The following is a 14,623-nucleotide window of genomic DNA, read 5'->3' as shown; positions in this document are numbered from 1 at the left end:
CATTAGAGAAATAAATAAATATTACCAATTCCTTTCATGATTTACACCCTATCATAAAGTTCACCTCCGAGTCAGCTGTTAACCAATCAATAAACTTTCTAGACCTCAAAACTTTTATAAAACATTTCCGTTTTAATTTTGACACATACTGGAAACCAACCTTCACTAATCATTCTATACACAGCCTTTCTAACCACCCAGAAACTCATAAAATTAGTAAATTTCGTTTCCTCATTGATAGATTATTAACTATTTCACTAAGTAAATCTAATTATAATAAAGAATATAATTATATTATCTGTTTAGCCCAAGATAATGGTTTCCAAAAACATACAGTAGACAGCCTCCTCCAAAAACGTAACAACAACTTACAAAAAACTCAACACACTTTTCTTGAACCAATAACCCCTAAAAACATGGACAAGCATGACCTACTTTGGACCGATTTCTAACCAATTGAACAACTTCTTCAAAAAACACAATATGAATATAGCCTTCTGCACTAATAATAAATTAAATAACGTCATACCTAATAAAAAATTTCATAATAGAGATCGACTTCAAAATAGTGGCATATATATGCTACAATGGAAAAATTGGCCTAGCAAATTCATTGGTCAAACTCACAGAAATTACCAACCCAGTTTAATGAAAATGTTTCCGATTTCAAATACAGTAAACGAATATCAAAGTTTGCAACCCATCTGACAGAACAAGGTCATGAATTAACCCATATAAATAATACACTACAGGTCATTCATCCTATGGGTGACAATCCACATATACATATTGCTGAAGAATGTTATATTTCACAAGCATTAAATAATGGTTTATCCCTTCTGAATGAGCAATTCCCAAACATACATAGTCTGCTTTATAATTTAATTTCTCCTTACACACATGACTTCCGATACTCCAATATGCTTCTTCCCCCCCCCCCCCCACCCTTCAATTTGATGTTACTTAGTCCTTTTGTAAGCGCAACGTTCATCAACATTTGTGGCTGAACTTTATACAAGAACGGATATATTTTCTTTTGCTCCGTCTAGGTAAGTAATTTCTTTATTTAATTGGTTGCCCCCCTTCTTTTCGTGTTTCGTGAATTAACATCATTTGGTTACAAATCATAAATAATTTTCATTATTAATCCTTTCAATATAGTAAATAAGAATTTGTACATACTTTCAGATTACAAGACCACGCATGTCTCAAGTGTTACTCCAGTCTTACCACACATGAAGCTGCATATTCACCTCTCTTCACTACTCTGCCAATTCGCATCAGCATATCGATCTGACATTTGTAAATGCAGCCTTCATGTTAATCTTGTTATGCAGTCACATTGAATGGTGCTTATGCTATTTATATAGCTTAATCTTATACTCATAAAAGTGGACTGATCATTTATTTTTTAACAATTCTATTCTTGTACATACAGTTTTTACTGTTTTATGGTACTATTATGAATTTTACTCACTTACTTGTGACTCAATATGTGATATCATAATTCATTATGCATCCGAATCTATTTTATAAAACCCATGGTTTCACCGATTGTTTATAATACTTCGTTCATAAGATTTTGTAGGTTAATTGGGGATCTAATGATGGTTCCTTGAACCGAAAACATTCATCAAAATGTTAAAATAAAACATTTATGTTATTGTAATATTAATAAAACTTTTGGAATTTCTCACAGCTTATCGGACCCAACATGGTCTTTAAATATACTTTCCAACAAAATACCACATAATCTTTAAAAATTCTAGAACATTCGTAATTACTAACTATATTCAAGAAAACAAAGGAAATGCATGAGTTTAGCTTGCAGTAAGTCTGTTGCCATTCACAGATTAATTTCAGTGCACTTTAGTGGCAGCAAAAGAAAAGAAATTTCTTGGGACGAAGTGTTAAAACAAGAAGAACCAAGAAAAACGTACACCCCTTTCCTGTTGCATGGCCATAAAAATATGATTAATTTATAATACGCCTACAGCTCCAAACATTTCTAAGCATGTTGTGCCTATCGGAAAACGAAGGAATTAAATGGAAAATGCGACCACATGTGCTTAATTATCGTCGCATTGAGTGGAACCAAGGGACGGAGCATGAGATTCAGACATTTTTAGCACATAAAGAGAGAGATCGCCAAACAAAATGAAAGATTTAATGGTTGGTAACATTAAGGAGTGCACATAATTCACTACTACTGTAACAGCTCAACTTTGAACAAGTGGGGAGGGAAATATAAGAACAGGCTGAGGGCGATCTATCTGAAAAATGGCTTTAGACATACAATTTATAACTACTTACGCATAAAACGACTACAAAGCCCATAAAATATATATCTCAAACATGAACAGCAGCAACTCTTCGTTGTTTCCTCCTCCTCCTCATCTTCTGCTGATGTGGGAGCTGCGGGATAACACACAAGGCCTCGAATGGTCCTGGGTAGCCTGCAAGCAAAATTAACTGCATTCACAGGCTTTCATTGAATGGCATATTAATAGGGTGAGGAGTCATATGCAACTGCATATTTTACTGTCCATTTGCAAGTGATGTAAAATCATTTTAAACAGCTGTAATGCAGAATGTTCAAAATCAATTCTACATATTTTTGCATATTTCAGGTGTTCCTGTACATAAGAGACTGCTGAGCATGTAATGTAGCACATTTTTAGGTATAAAGCCCCAAATTAAGATATTTTGTAAAACAATAATATTCTGAAATGTTTGTCAGCATATAATATTTTTCTCTTAAATTGTACCCAATGGCGATAAATTCCTTGCATATGCAGTGTGGGTGTGCAAAAACCAAAACCACCACACTATGCTTTTGCTACAAGAAGCATTCCCAAACACCTCTACTTCATCATCATCCATACAAGTTGTAGGCCATTACAATCTCATAATAAAGAGGAATTTTCTCCCCAGCTCTTTTTGGGACGTACCAGAGATCTCTTCCAATGGGACTGATAGTGAAGCATAGCTTTTGGGATTCTAGGGGATCTCATACATTGCAAATGGCTCATCCATTTGTTCTCATATTTCTATATGAAATGGAGTATTGATTCCAGACCAAGAGGACTTAAATATAATAGAGGGGTTCAATCGCCGCTAACTCTTTTAACCGACACTACGAACGCTACCATCGTTTCTTACCAACATTCCGGCACTGAATTCAGATGCCAAGAAATGGACAATGAGCATGCGTGCTTTTGGTTTAAGTTGTCAGTCCTGTTAAGGTAGGAAGGTGAAAGAAAGAACCGAAGGAGAAGGAAGACATCTTGATTTGTCTTGTATCTGTTGTGTACTGTGAAAGATGCCATCGTATGTGAAGTGTGAATATTTGAATTATAGAAATAAGAAGGACAGCCACTCAAATAAGTGTTTCTTCAAAATATCGCGAGATAGTGAACGGTGAGTTTTCATTTACAATAATAGTAATTTTATCACTTAAACAAATTTGATGTACTGTAGATTTTTCTAGTCACGTGCATCATTATAAATTATATAAGATACCGGATACTATTCGTGTGTGTGTGTGTGTATATGTATATATATATATATATATATATATATATATATATATATATATATATATATATATACACACGCATCTATATATAATAATAAATTTAGCTTCCCTTATGGAAAGGTTGCCAGATTTGATAAAGCGTATTACATACAATTTGGAAACACACCTAAAAGGTAAAATGATATACATTTGAAACGGTTAGGAAATCGAATATGCAAAATGTCAGAAAAATTTACACCTAAGTAGCGTTTGTGATCATTTACAGTTAAGAAAGGGGGGGAAATATCATCAGATAGGTTAGAATGATTTGAATGCCATATACCACGAGAAAAATAATAGTACGGATTGATTGGCATTGATATCTAAACCAATTAACAGCCATCGGTTAAGATAACTTGAAATTTCCATTATCACTCCCATACAAATGATTTCTCAATATCTGAACCGATCCTTTGAGGGCACTAATGGCTATTTCCTTCACAATGCTGTGTGTTAGGCCCAAGTTTTTACATGTGTTGGCAAAGAAGGAGGATATGGTACCTCGTGCTCCCACCATCAGACCTATCACATCAATGTGGGACTGGCTATATTTATCTTTATAGAACGGGATTGTTGGTTCATAGATCCGTTTCTTTTCACTGTCCACCTCATGCAGTTGATCTGCATGTGTCTCAAATCTGATGGTGGGATCAAGAATATATGCCGAGTTGTTCTTAATGGCAATGATATCAATTCGCCGAACACTTCCTTGTGTGGCTAGTCCCTGCACCTCTTGATGGACTGTAAACCCTACTTCCTTCAGTGCCTCGGCCAGCATAGAACAGACAGCATGGTGACGGATGTTGCGAAGGGCCTCACTATAGGGGCAGAAGCCAAGGATATGGGGAAGAGTTTCAATCTCGCTGAGACAGCGCCTACAGCGGGTACCATTCCGACTTCTACCCGGTACAGCTTGGACCGGAGCGACATAGCCTATCATTTTAAGGGCGTCTATCCATTCTGAGAGCGTTAGACCTTTGTGATTTCTTATCCAGCTGTTTGCTGGGGGGAACTCTTTGTTAAGAATCACTCCTTTACCCTTTTGTTACAATGTACACCAATTTTCAAATTCTTTGTCTCTTAAAGCGTCTCTAACTTTTCGAGAGTCCACAAAATTTTCACGATTATTTAAAAAAGAATTAGCAGGAGTTAATTTAAGGCTCTTTAAACATGTTTTACTCTCCTCAATAAGGTCCCTAGTGGAAGTAATGTAAGGATCATTAGTTTTGTGTAATACCCTTAAGCCGTTAATGTGTTGTAGCATGGATTCCCAGCATACCTTAAAAAGACCAAGACCTTTATATTTACGATGTGTATATATCATAGAATCGGGTGTGTCAGCTGGTAGTTGCAAAATTTCTTTCAGAGTGCTTTTAATAATTTTATCAGCATTATCTAAAAAAGTATTGGGTATTGTTTTCAAGGGTATTGTCTGAAATGTGTAGATTAATGATGGGCAAATTGAGGAATTTAATATACAAAACTTTTGATCAGGATGTAATAAAGGAGACGAAATTAGCAAATCTAATCTGGTTTTCAGGTCGTTTAAAACGGTTTGGGAATCGAATATACAAACATCAGAAAAATTAACACCTAAGTAGCGTACATGCTCATTTGCAGTTAAGCATGTGATAGTAGTGTCATCAGAAATGTTTAGTTGATTTGGATGCAATTTACCGCGAGAAATATTAATAGCTACAGATTTATTTACATTTATATCTAAACCGTTTGAGAATAAGGTGCTTAGGAAAATATTTGGGGCTAAGAGGGATGAAGTTACAGGAGAATGGAGAAAGTTACACAACACAGAACTGCACGCATTGTATTCTTCACCTGACATAATTAGGAACATTAAATCCAGACGTTTGAGATGGGCAGGGCATGTAGCACGTATGGGCGAATCCAGAAATGCATATAGAGTGTTAGTTGGGAGATCAGAGGGAAAAAGACCTTTAGGGAGGCCGACACGTAGATGGGAGGATAATATTAAAATGGATTTGAGGGAGGTGGGGTATGATGATAGAGACTGGATTAATCTTGCACAGGATAGGGACCGCTGGCGGGCTTATGTGAGGGCTGCAATGAACCTTCGGGTTCCTTAAAAGCCATTTGTAAGTAAGTTATATCTAAACCAATAGCTTTGAAACGATCAATAGCATCCTTGTGAGTTCTAAAGCAGAGTTTTTGTTTTTAGCTATGATAACAGTATCATCTGCAAAACCAAGTACAGTAATAGGTTTTAAACCTGAAACAAGATTGAAACCTTATTTGGCAGCGATCGAGTCTTCTGACATTTCATTAAGGATGTGATCAGTACATAGATTGTATAATGCGGGTGAAAGGGGCAATCCTTGCATAACTCCTTTTCGCAAACCAATGGGATTAGTTTTTTTATGATTGTTTTCTACTCTAGTGGAATTATTTAGTTGAAGTTTCAAAATTAACGTTTTCAACAAGCTTGGAATAACCAAGCTATCTAATGTGTTTGATAGGTACAAGTGCCCGATATTATCGAATGCCTTACTAACGTCAAGGACAACGAGAGTTGCATCACATTTTTTAGATTTTGCGGACATTGAGAAGGGATGTATTAACTATTGTTCCTGGAGAATGTGTAAATCCCCTCTGATGAGGATTGAATTTTATGTATTCCCGAAGGCATTTATCGAGGACACATTCAATTACCCTACGTAACACGGAACAAATAGTAATTGGTCTCCAGTTTTTAAAGTCATTTTCGTCACCAGAGTTATAAAGGAGAACACTTCTTGCGGTCTGGAAGCATGGAGGTACGTGCCCAATATGGAGCATTCTTGTAGCTATGGAGATGATTTCTGCAGCAGTATCATCCTTCAGAACTCTCATCAGGACGTGGTCTGGGCCAGGGCGGTGTCCACCGCGATTCGAGATATTGAAAGCGCAACTTCTGACTTGGTGATAGATTTCTGGAATGTTTCATCTAATTCGAGTATTTATGCTTCGGTGTAATGGGATGGATATTCTGATCGAATATTGTTATTTGGTTGAGAAAAATTTGAACTGTAAAGTTGTTGCATCTCGCTGACATCTAATTTGCACGTTGGTTTATTTTGACTCAGTACTGTTCTTATTGCTTTCCGCCGTTGATTGAAGTAATCAAATTGTGTTTTCTCATAAAGAAATCTGTTTTTTCTTTTCTGTCGGTCTCGTTTTGTGGCTCTTTCTGGGTTAGTGGATCTGCTGTAAGTCCTCTGGTTATTTAAATTTTTCTTTAGTTTTCTTGCTTCGTAATATTTCCTGGTTGGATGTTTGGGTCCAGGTAGATAATCAATTGCTTCGGATAAGAAAATCAGGAATTGCTGTTTCACATCATCAAACACATTGTCGGATAACTGTGCGCTAAATTTATCATTCCAAGTAGAAAGATTTTGTTTGTAGAAGGATAAAGGACTTGTATTAGCAGTAGAGTGGTTTTCAGAATTATTAGTTAAATTATTGGAATTGTTCTTCCACACGGTGGTTGAACATCGGGGTTGTTTACGAATGAGACGTTCTCGATGAATATCTGGGTGGGATTTACTAATATGTATGTTGAATTTAAGAAACATTTTTCACAATAATCACACTGAATTTGATTAGAACTCTGCGTTGTGTTACAAGTATCTAAAGAAATATTATTTATGTCGGTTGACTCTTCTCCTGTTGCAGCCTCCATGTAGTAAGAAATATAAAAGATTTGCTTATACTTGACCAAGTAAGGGTCTATAAATTAATAATAATATATGGTATTTGTAAAGTCTCATATATCGCAATAGTCTCACCTACAGTATATTCCAAAACTTATATCAGACACAGCACAGAACTATAAAACTTTCATATCACGATATGCAAAACCAATAAAACCTGGACGTTGTTGATAAAATGTCTATAGCAACACACAACATTGCAGGAAACAAGGCGAAAAAGTCGCTATTTTCCAAAAGTCATTCAATAAATCATTATGCGAATACCACTTTGTTTAAAAAAGAATAATTACTATGTATATCTTACATAAAATAAGTCGAAACACCTTAAATGACACTAATAAGTTCACATAAATAATGTCAAACTGTTCTGTTTCTCCGATCTCATTCCATGGCCATTCCATAATACATATATGTATTATATTTAATTTCTGTATTATGTATTCATCTAAATTAACAATACCACGTGGTGGATATTTTTCAAGAGAAGGATCTATTGCAGTTATTCTTTGTACTGAAACTCCGGTACCCTACTGCACACGACACCGATGTTTGATTTATCTGGTTTGCTACAATTTTAGAAGTTATTTTCAGTGATTTAAGTAACTTTATTCTGTCATGTGTGATGAGGCAAAGTACCGAATGATAATCACAGGAACGCTTGTTTGTATCTCTTTATAAAATCACTCAGATAAAGCAGAAAATCGAAGGGATCAGATGCACTGAGACATGGTAGTTTATACTTAAACCGTTTTACTACATATTTTCAACATATAAAAAGGCTAACCAAAAAAGTATTACAAATGGAGGAATTATTTATATTTTATCTTTAAGGTCACTGGAGCAATTTATTTTCATTTTCTAGCATATCCCAGTGATTTTACAAGGTACCACGAAATAGTGTTCCTGTGCTCATCATTTATATTTATATTATATTATATTATATTGTATTATAGATACATTATATTATTTATATTTATCCTATTATTTTTATTTCCCTTTTTTATTTCAGATACAAGGGATGGCTAGAAGCAATGGGCAGAGAAGACCTAGAGGTGAATCTGCCCAAGAAATTGCATAACAGCTTTCGGTGTGTGCGGACCATTTTGAAGATAAGTACTTCACAAGTACCCTCTGCACACATTTGAATAGAGAAGCCATACCTTGCAAAGTTCAGGCTATCTCCATCGGTCAAGGTAACCATATACTTCTTAGGTATCATCAGCTTACTTCTAAAACCAAGTCAAAATTTATTATTTTTTAAAATGCGTCTCCTGATAACACCTCGTTAGTATGAAAATGCTTCTACTTTTTGTATACAACAAATGCATAACAATTGTTAGCTGGGTATAAAAATAAAAAGTTCTTATGTGCAATTTTCTGAAATGCAGTTACAAGATTTTTTAAAATAAGCCGATGATATGCAATTTCAATGCTTCAGAACTACACACATACAGTATATTCTGTCAAAATTGAAGATTATGTAATTGTTATTTATAGGAAAAGATAAGTAGCCTGTATTGGGCTTAGTAGACCCCATAACTGCACCCTCTATTCGTGGTGTTATAGGCCTGCTTACTCTTACTGTTAGTTTATAATTATATATTTTCTGTTGTTTCGTTTTATACAGATTCTGCGGGACCTAACACCAAAGAGGAGAAAGATTCACATCTTTGAGTACAATTGCATCGTTCGAGAGGAAGAGTTCTCAAGACTACGCAGAAAGAACCGAAGATACACACTGCCCTTGCATGTATAAAGAGTAAGGTTCCTAGGCCATTATATCAACCAGTAAGAAATTGTATCTCTTCAGATGCACGGTGTGTACAGAGGAATTGGTGGTCACTAGAAATGAAAACAAAGGCTCTTAACATTTATTTACAGAGCCCAAGTTCCTATAGGATGATTAGGAAGTTATTAACCCTTCAGTACTCGCGTGGATTACAATAGTAAAGTTGAGCGTCAATGCAATTTCTCGTCACAGTCTAAGAGAGGCATTACTGGTGTTTAGACGTATTTGTCGCAACTCTTTGGAAAGTTATACGAAGTTTTATAAAGTGATGCACAATTTTTCCGAGTGGATTACCATTGTAATCCACGCGAGTACTGACGTCAGTTTTTTGTTCAGGTAAGTGAAATAGTTTTTAATATGGTTATAAGTGATGCAATGCAGTAAGTTTATGAAAAAATGTGTGACATCGTTCCATCCTCTTCGCAGTTTGCTCCAATGGGTACGGAAACTACAAATAACATTTGCAAATGGCTGGATGAAGATATGGATGATGGCATTGAAAATGAAAGTGATGATGAAAGCAACAGGGGAGATCTTTAGAATGAAGTTCACGATTCTAATTCAGAAGAAGACAATGATGATGATGATGATGATGATGATGATGATGATGATGATGATGATGATGGTGGTGGTGGTGGTGATGAAAGACTAATGTCTATAAATGATGGAAACTGCTATACGGATAGAAAAAAAGACTACAATTTGGCAGGCAGATCCAGGAGCTCAACGAGGGAGAAGACGAGCACAAAATATAGTGATTCATTTATCGAGCCCTAAAAGGGCTGCAAGAATTGCGCGGACCCACACAGAGAGTTTTGACTGCTTTATTGATCAGACAATAATCAATGTAATTGTAAGGGTACTAATATTTGTATTGAAAAAGTGAAGCGTAATTACGGACGTGACAGAGATTGCAAATTAACAAATGACGTAGAAATTGAGGCACTCTTGGGTATTTTGTATTTTGCTGGCGCCTTGAAATCGGGAAGACTGAACGTAAGAGAACTATGGGATAAAAATGGCACAGGAATAGAGTCAATTTACCTGACAATGACCTACAATAGATTCTAATTTTTGTTACGATGTCTACTCTTTGATAACATTTATGACAAAAGGAAAGGAAAGAAATTTATGAATTGGCTGCTATACGTGAAGTATTAGAGTTATTTGTTCAGAACTCACAAAAGTGCTGTAGTCCAAGCGAATATGTAACTATAGACGAGCAGTTGGTTGCATTCAGAGGACGATGTCCCATGAAGAGTATATACCTACTAAACCAACAAAATGTTGGATCAAATTTTTTGCTAAGGTGGATGTGAAAACATATTACACTCATAACTTGGAAATTTATGCTGGTATTCAACCAGACTGTCCATTTCACCGAAGTAACAGTGCACATGCAGTGGTGAAGAGGCTGGTTCATCCCATCAAAGGAACAGGAAGAAATGTGACCACCGATAACTGTTTCATGAGCATACCTCTGTGTTTAGATCTTCTAGAAAATGACAAAATTACACTTGTAGGAACATAGAAAGAAAACAAAAGAGAAATCCCTCCTCATTTCGCAACTACTAAGACAGGCAAGTTAACAGTACATTGTTTGGATTCAATGAACGCTGCACAATTATTTCGTATGTACCAAAGAAAAAAAACACTGTTAGCATTATCAACCATGCATTATGATAAGGCAATGGATGAGGAAACGGGAGGCAGCTAGAAACATGAAATAATATCATTTTATAATAGAACTAAATGTGCTGTGAATGTCCTGGAACAGTTATGCTCAGCCTATGATGTAAGCAGAAATTCACGACGCTGGCCTCTATTTTCTTTGACTTACTAAACATGTAATTTGTTTGAACTGTATGGAAGAAATGCGTAGGCCTACTTAGATAATTGAATCAGATGTAGATTAGGCTATCATGTGCGTTAAATCTGAACTGCAAAAACATCTGTAAAATATTATATGTGAAGTGTGAATGATTGTTACATCCCTGAATTTTTTCATTGCTACACCCCTGAGTGAGGTATTTAGTTATCAAATATGACGTAACAAAGGTCAGCAGTAGTGAACTTGCGTTTCCTGTGGGAGAGTTTACATCAAGAGATAAGGTGACCTTCAAACAGCAAATGAGCAACAATTCTAGATAACCTACATAATTAAGATGATAGTGAACTAACTCATAACTATGGTGCAACAATAAATTATGACTCATAGACACGTCCAGTGTGGAAACATTATGTAAACATGTCACTTGAATGCAATTTGTGTACTATAATACGTTTCATTATTAATATTTATATTTAATACGTTCCGTTATGCGTAACATATCCATTCTCATTACTGTAATAACTGAACACAATATATTTCTTAACATTTAAATCTAATTGCAATGTTTAAACCATGTCTGCAAACAAAAACAAATGTGGATTACCATTGTAATCCAGGTGAGTACTGGCGTTACGAAATTTAACGCGAGTAACGAAGGGTTAAATTTCCCTTCAAAGCCTCCATTGCTTAGAGTATTGCAAAAGTAATAATAATAATAATAATAATAATAATAATAATAATAATAATAATAATAATAATTTATGTATTTATTTAATCTGGCAGAGCTAAGGCCAGTAGGCCTTCTCTTCCGCCCAGCCAGACTCTAATTCTAATTGAATACAATTGCTTACATAGTTATTACATTAATATCTAGACCATAAAACAACATGAAAGTAAATAATTAAAGTTGGATAAGTAATGTTAGTGTGACAATAATAAACATTGGTAAGAAGTAGTTATAATAATAATAATAATGAGATAATTTAGATATTTAATTGTGATATATATATATATATATATATATATATATATATATATATATATATATAACCATTAAACATTGAGAAACCTGAAACAGCTATTATTGTTAAAAGATTTGTTAGAAAAATATTTTGTTAGCGTATTCTTAAATTGGTTTAATGTCTGACAGTCCCCGACATTACTCGGTAGGGAATTCCAAAGCTGAGGAACAGCCACAGTGAAAGAAGACGAATATGAGGATGTTCGGTGGGAGGAAATGGATAACATTGAGGAGTGTTGTGATCATGTGTCTAAGTTATGATGGGTGGATAAATTCTGAAAACGAGGCGCAAGATAGACAGGAATGGAGAAATGCAATATGTGAAAGACAAGGGAAAGACAGTGGATTTTCCTACGATCTTCTAGACGGAGCCAGGACAACATTTCGAGGGATGGTGTTATGTGATCAGCCTGGTGAATATTGCAGACGAAACGGACGCACATATTATGAACACGTTGTAGTCTCTGCGCCGAAGTAACGCTTAGGTCAGTAAGCAGAATATCACAGTAATCGAAGTGGGGCATCACGAGTGTTTGCATTAATATTTTTTTCATGGAAAAGGGTAGAAAATTCTTCAATCGCCTAAACGAGTGTATTAATGAGAATACTTTTTTGCAGGTTTCTGAAACTTGAATGTTCCAATTTAAACTTTTATCCACATAAACACCTGGATTCTTTACTGATTCACTGAACGGAATTTCGGTGCCGTATATTTTAATCGGGGACAAATTTGGTATGGTAATAGTGCTTAACAAACGTGAATGGCCCACATTGATTGACTATGATTTTTCTGGATTTAGTTTAAGTCGTAATTTCCGTGTCCATGTCCAGATTGAGTCCAGATCGTCATTAATTTTAGTTACCACTGATGATGGTTTTAGTGATAAACTATTTGACATACTAAGGAATGCCTGTAGTAAGATAACTGAGACTGACAAACTGTGTTGCCTTATGTGGGATGAAATGTCTTTAAAAGCAAACTTGTGCTACAATAGTAATGAAGACATCGTAGATGGCTTTGAGAGGTATTCTGGCAATTATTCATCAGATAGAATTGCCAACCAAGGTCTTGTGTTTATGGTTAGAGATATTTGAAGTAATTACAAACAAGTTCTGGGCTATTTCTTAGCACATTCAAGCACCCCTAGCAATACATGAGTTGAACTCATTGTCAAAGCAATAGAGAAGCTGAGAAGCATTGGTTTAAAAGTAGTAGCTACTGTTTGTGATCAGGGCTCTAACAATCAAAAGGCGTATCATTTATTGGAAGTTACTATAGATCAGCCCTCCTTTACAATAAATGACAGGAAAATTGTACCATTTTTTGACAGTCCACACTTGATTAAAAGTACACGAAACATGTTCAAAAAGTATTCTGCTAAGTTTTACGATAATTACACTGCAAAATGGGAGCACATTGTGCAGTTATATAACTCAGATAAAGATAATGAGTTTCGTGCGACTAAACTAACTGATAAAGATGTTTATGTGTCTGGTTTCAGAGTTACGAGGGTGCACACAGCAGCAAGAGTTTTAAGTCATTTGTTTGCTGCAGTCATTCTCACAATGTCATCTTTTGGGATGCTTGAAGGAGGAGTACACACTGGAAAATTCGTAGGTTATGTGGATAAAGCTTTTGATTCATTAAATGGCAGAGTGATGACGGACATTATGAAGCCATTATGTGGTGCAGTGAAGGAAGGTACCAGCCGCCATGGAGTCTGGGAGGAAATGGCGAGTTTTTTTCAGTCTGTCCAATTTATAAATACTGAAGGAAAGACAATACATGCACCATCCACATATGGTTGGGTACAACATTTTTATGCTGCAAAATTGTTGTGGGAGGTTGCTAAGAAAGAGGGCATGCACTCACTTTTGATGGGGAGGATAAACCAAAATTGTTTGGAAAACATATTTTGTATAATCAGAAGGAAAGGTGGTAATAGAGACAACCCTTCGTGTAACGACTTTTGTTATGCTTTCCGAGCAGTTGCTGCCCAGAATATGCTAATATGTAGTGACAAGGGAAATTGTGAAATTGACTATGATGTTGTCCTAGCATCTATAGGGTCAACAGGTACTAGTTGTGAGATGGTGGTTAACCCACCAAACTCTGAGGTGAATCAGTTCATTGCACGCAGTTGTAATTTCTCTGACCTGAGTAATGATCTTGTTAACAGCAATGCTATGTTTTATGTTGCTGGTTATCTTGCCAAAAAGCTCTGTTCTGCAAAACAGTGCTGTAATTACTGTTGCACAGCTGTTCTTGACTCTGAAAAAGTCCTCCCAGCTGGTATAACATTTCCTATTTTTAAGGAATATGAAAAAGTTACGAATGTTCTCCAATATCCTTCAGCGAATTTACTTAAATGTGTTGAAGATATGACACATAAGTTTGATAATAACTTCAAAAACCTGATTTCTATGTCTGATGTAGTACAGAGATTTACTAGCCTCATTCAGGATGAAGTTTGTTTTGATTTCCTTGCACCTAATTGTAATTCTGATTGTAAAAGATATTTGGTTTCGTTGTTCACAAGAGTGCTGATTCATGCAAGATTACGGCGAATGAATGAAAATCTGTCAAGTGATGATTACAGAAAGGAAGGAAAGAAAATGAAAAAAGTCCTGCATCAATAAAATGGAGTTTTATGTAATATAATTTCAGATTATATTACAT

At 35.4% G+C, this 14,623-nt stretch overlaps 1 protein-coding gene and 1 long non-coding RNA gene across 3 annotated transcripts in view; one reads left to right on the top strand and one right to left on the bottom strand.

Moving 5' to 3' along the window:
• The window catches only part of LOC138693949 (uncharacterized), a 132,216-nt gene extending 123,040 nt beyond the window's left edge, over positions 1-9,176 (top strand). Inside the window, exons 3-4 of one of the 2 annotated variants that reach the window (XR_011330632.1) lie at positions 8,312-8,495; positions 8,930-9,165. Coding sequence is in view for 1 of the 2 variants with exons in the window: in XM_069817681.1 (XP_069673782.1) it covers positions 8,312-8,380 (69 nt within the window). In the remaining variant the exon portion in view is untranslated. Of the gene's footprint in view, positions 1-8,311 lie in introns of both variants that reach the window. The other variant, XM_069817681.1, reaches the window with a different exon arrangement.
• The window catches only part of LOC138693950 (uncharacterized), a 38,458-nt gene continuing 25,980 nt past the window's right edge, over positions 2,146-14,623 (bottom strand). The window contains exon 2 of the long non-coding RNA XR_011330634.1: positions 2,146-2,456. This is a non-coding gene — a long non-coding RNA (uncharacterized lncRNA). The remainder of the gene's footprint in view (positions 2,457-14,623) is intronic.

The sequence above is a fragment of the Periplaneta americana genome, unplaced genomic scaffold, assembly GCF_040183065.1.
Source record: "Periplaneta americana isolate PAMFEO1 unplaced genomic scaffold, P.americana_PAMFEO1_priV1 scaffold_25, whole genome shotgun sequence".
Classification (NCBI taxonomy): domain Eukaryota; kingdom Metazoa; phylum Arthropoda; class Insecta; order Blattodea; family Blattidae; genus Periplaneta; species Periplaneta americana.
This window is presented reverse-complemented; position numbering and strand designations above follow the sequence as displayed.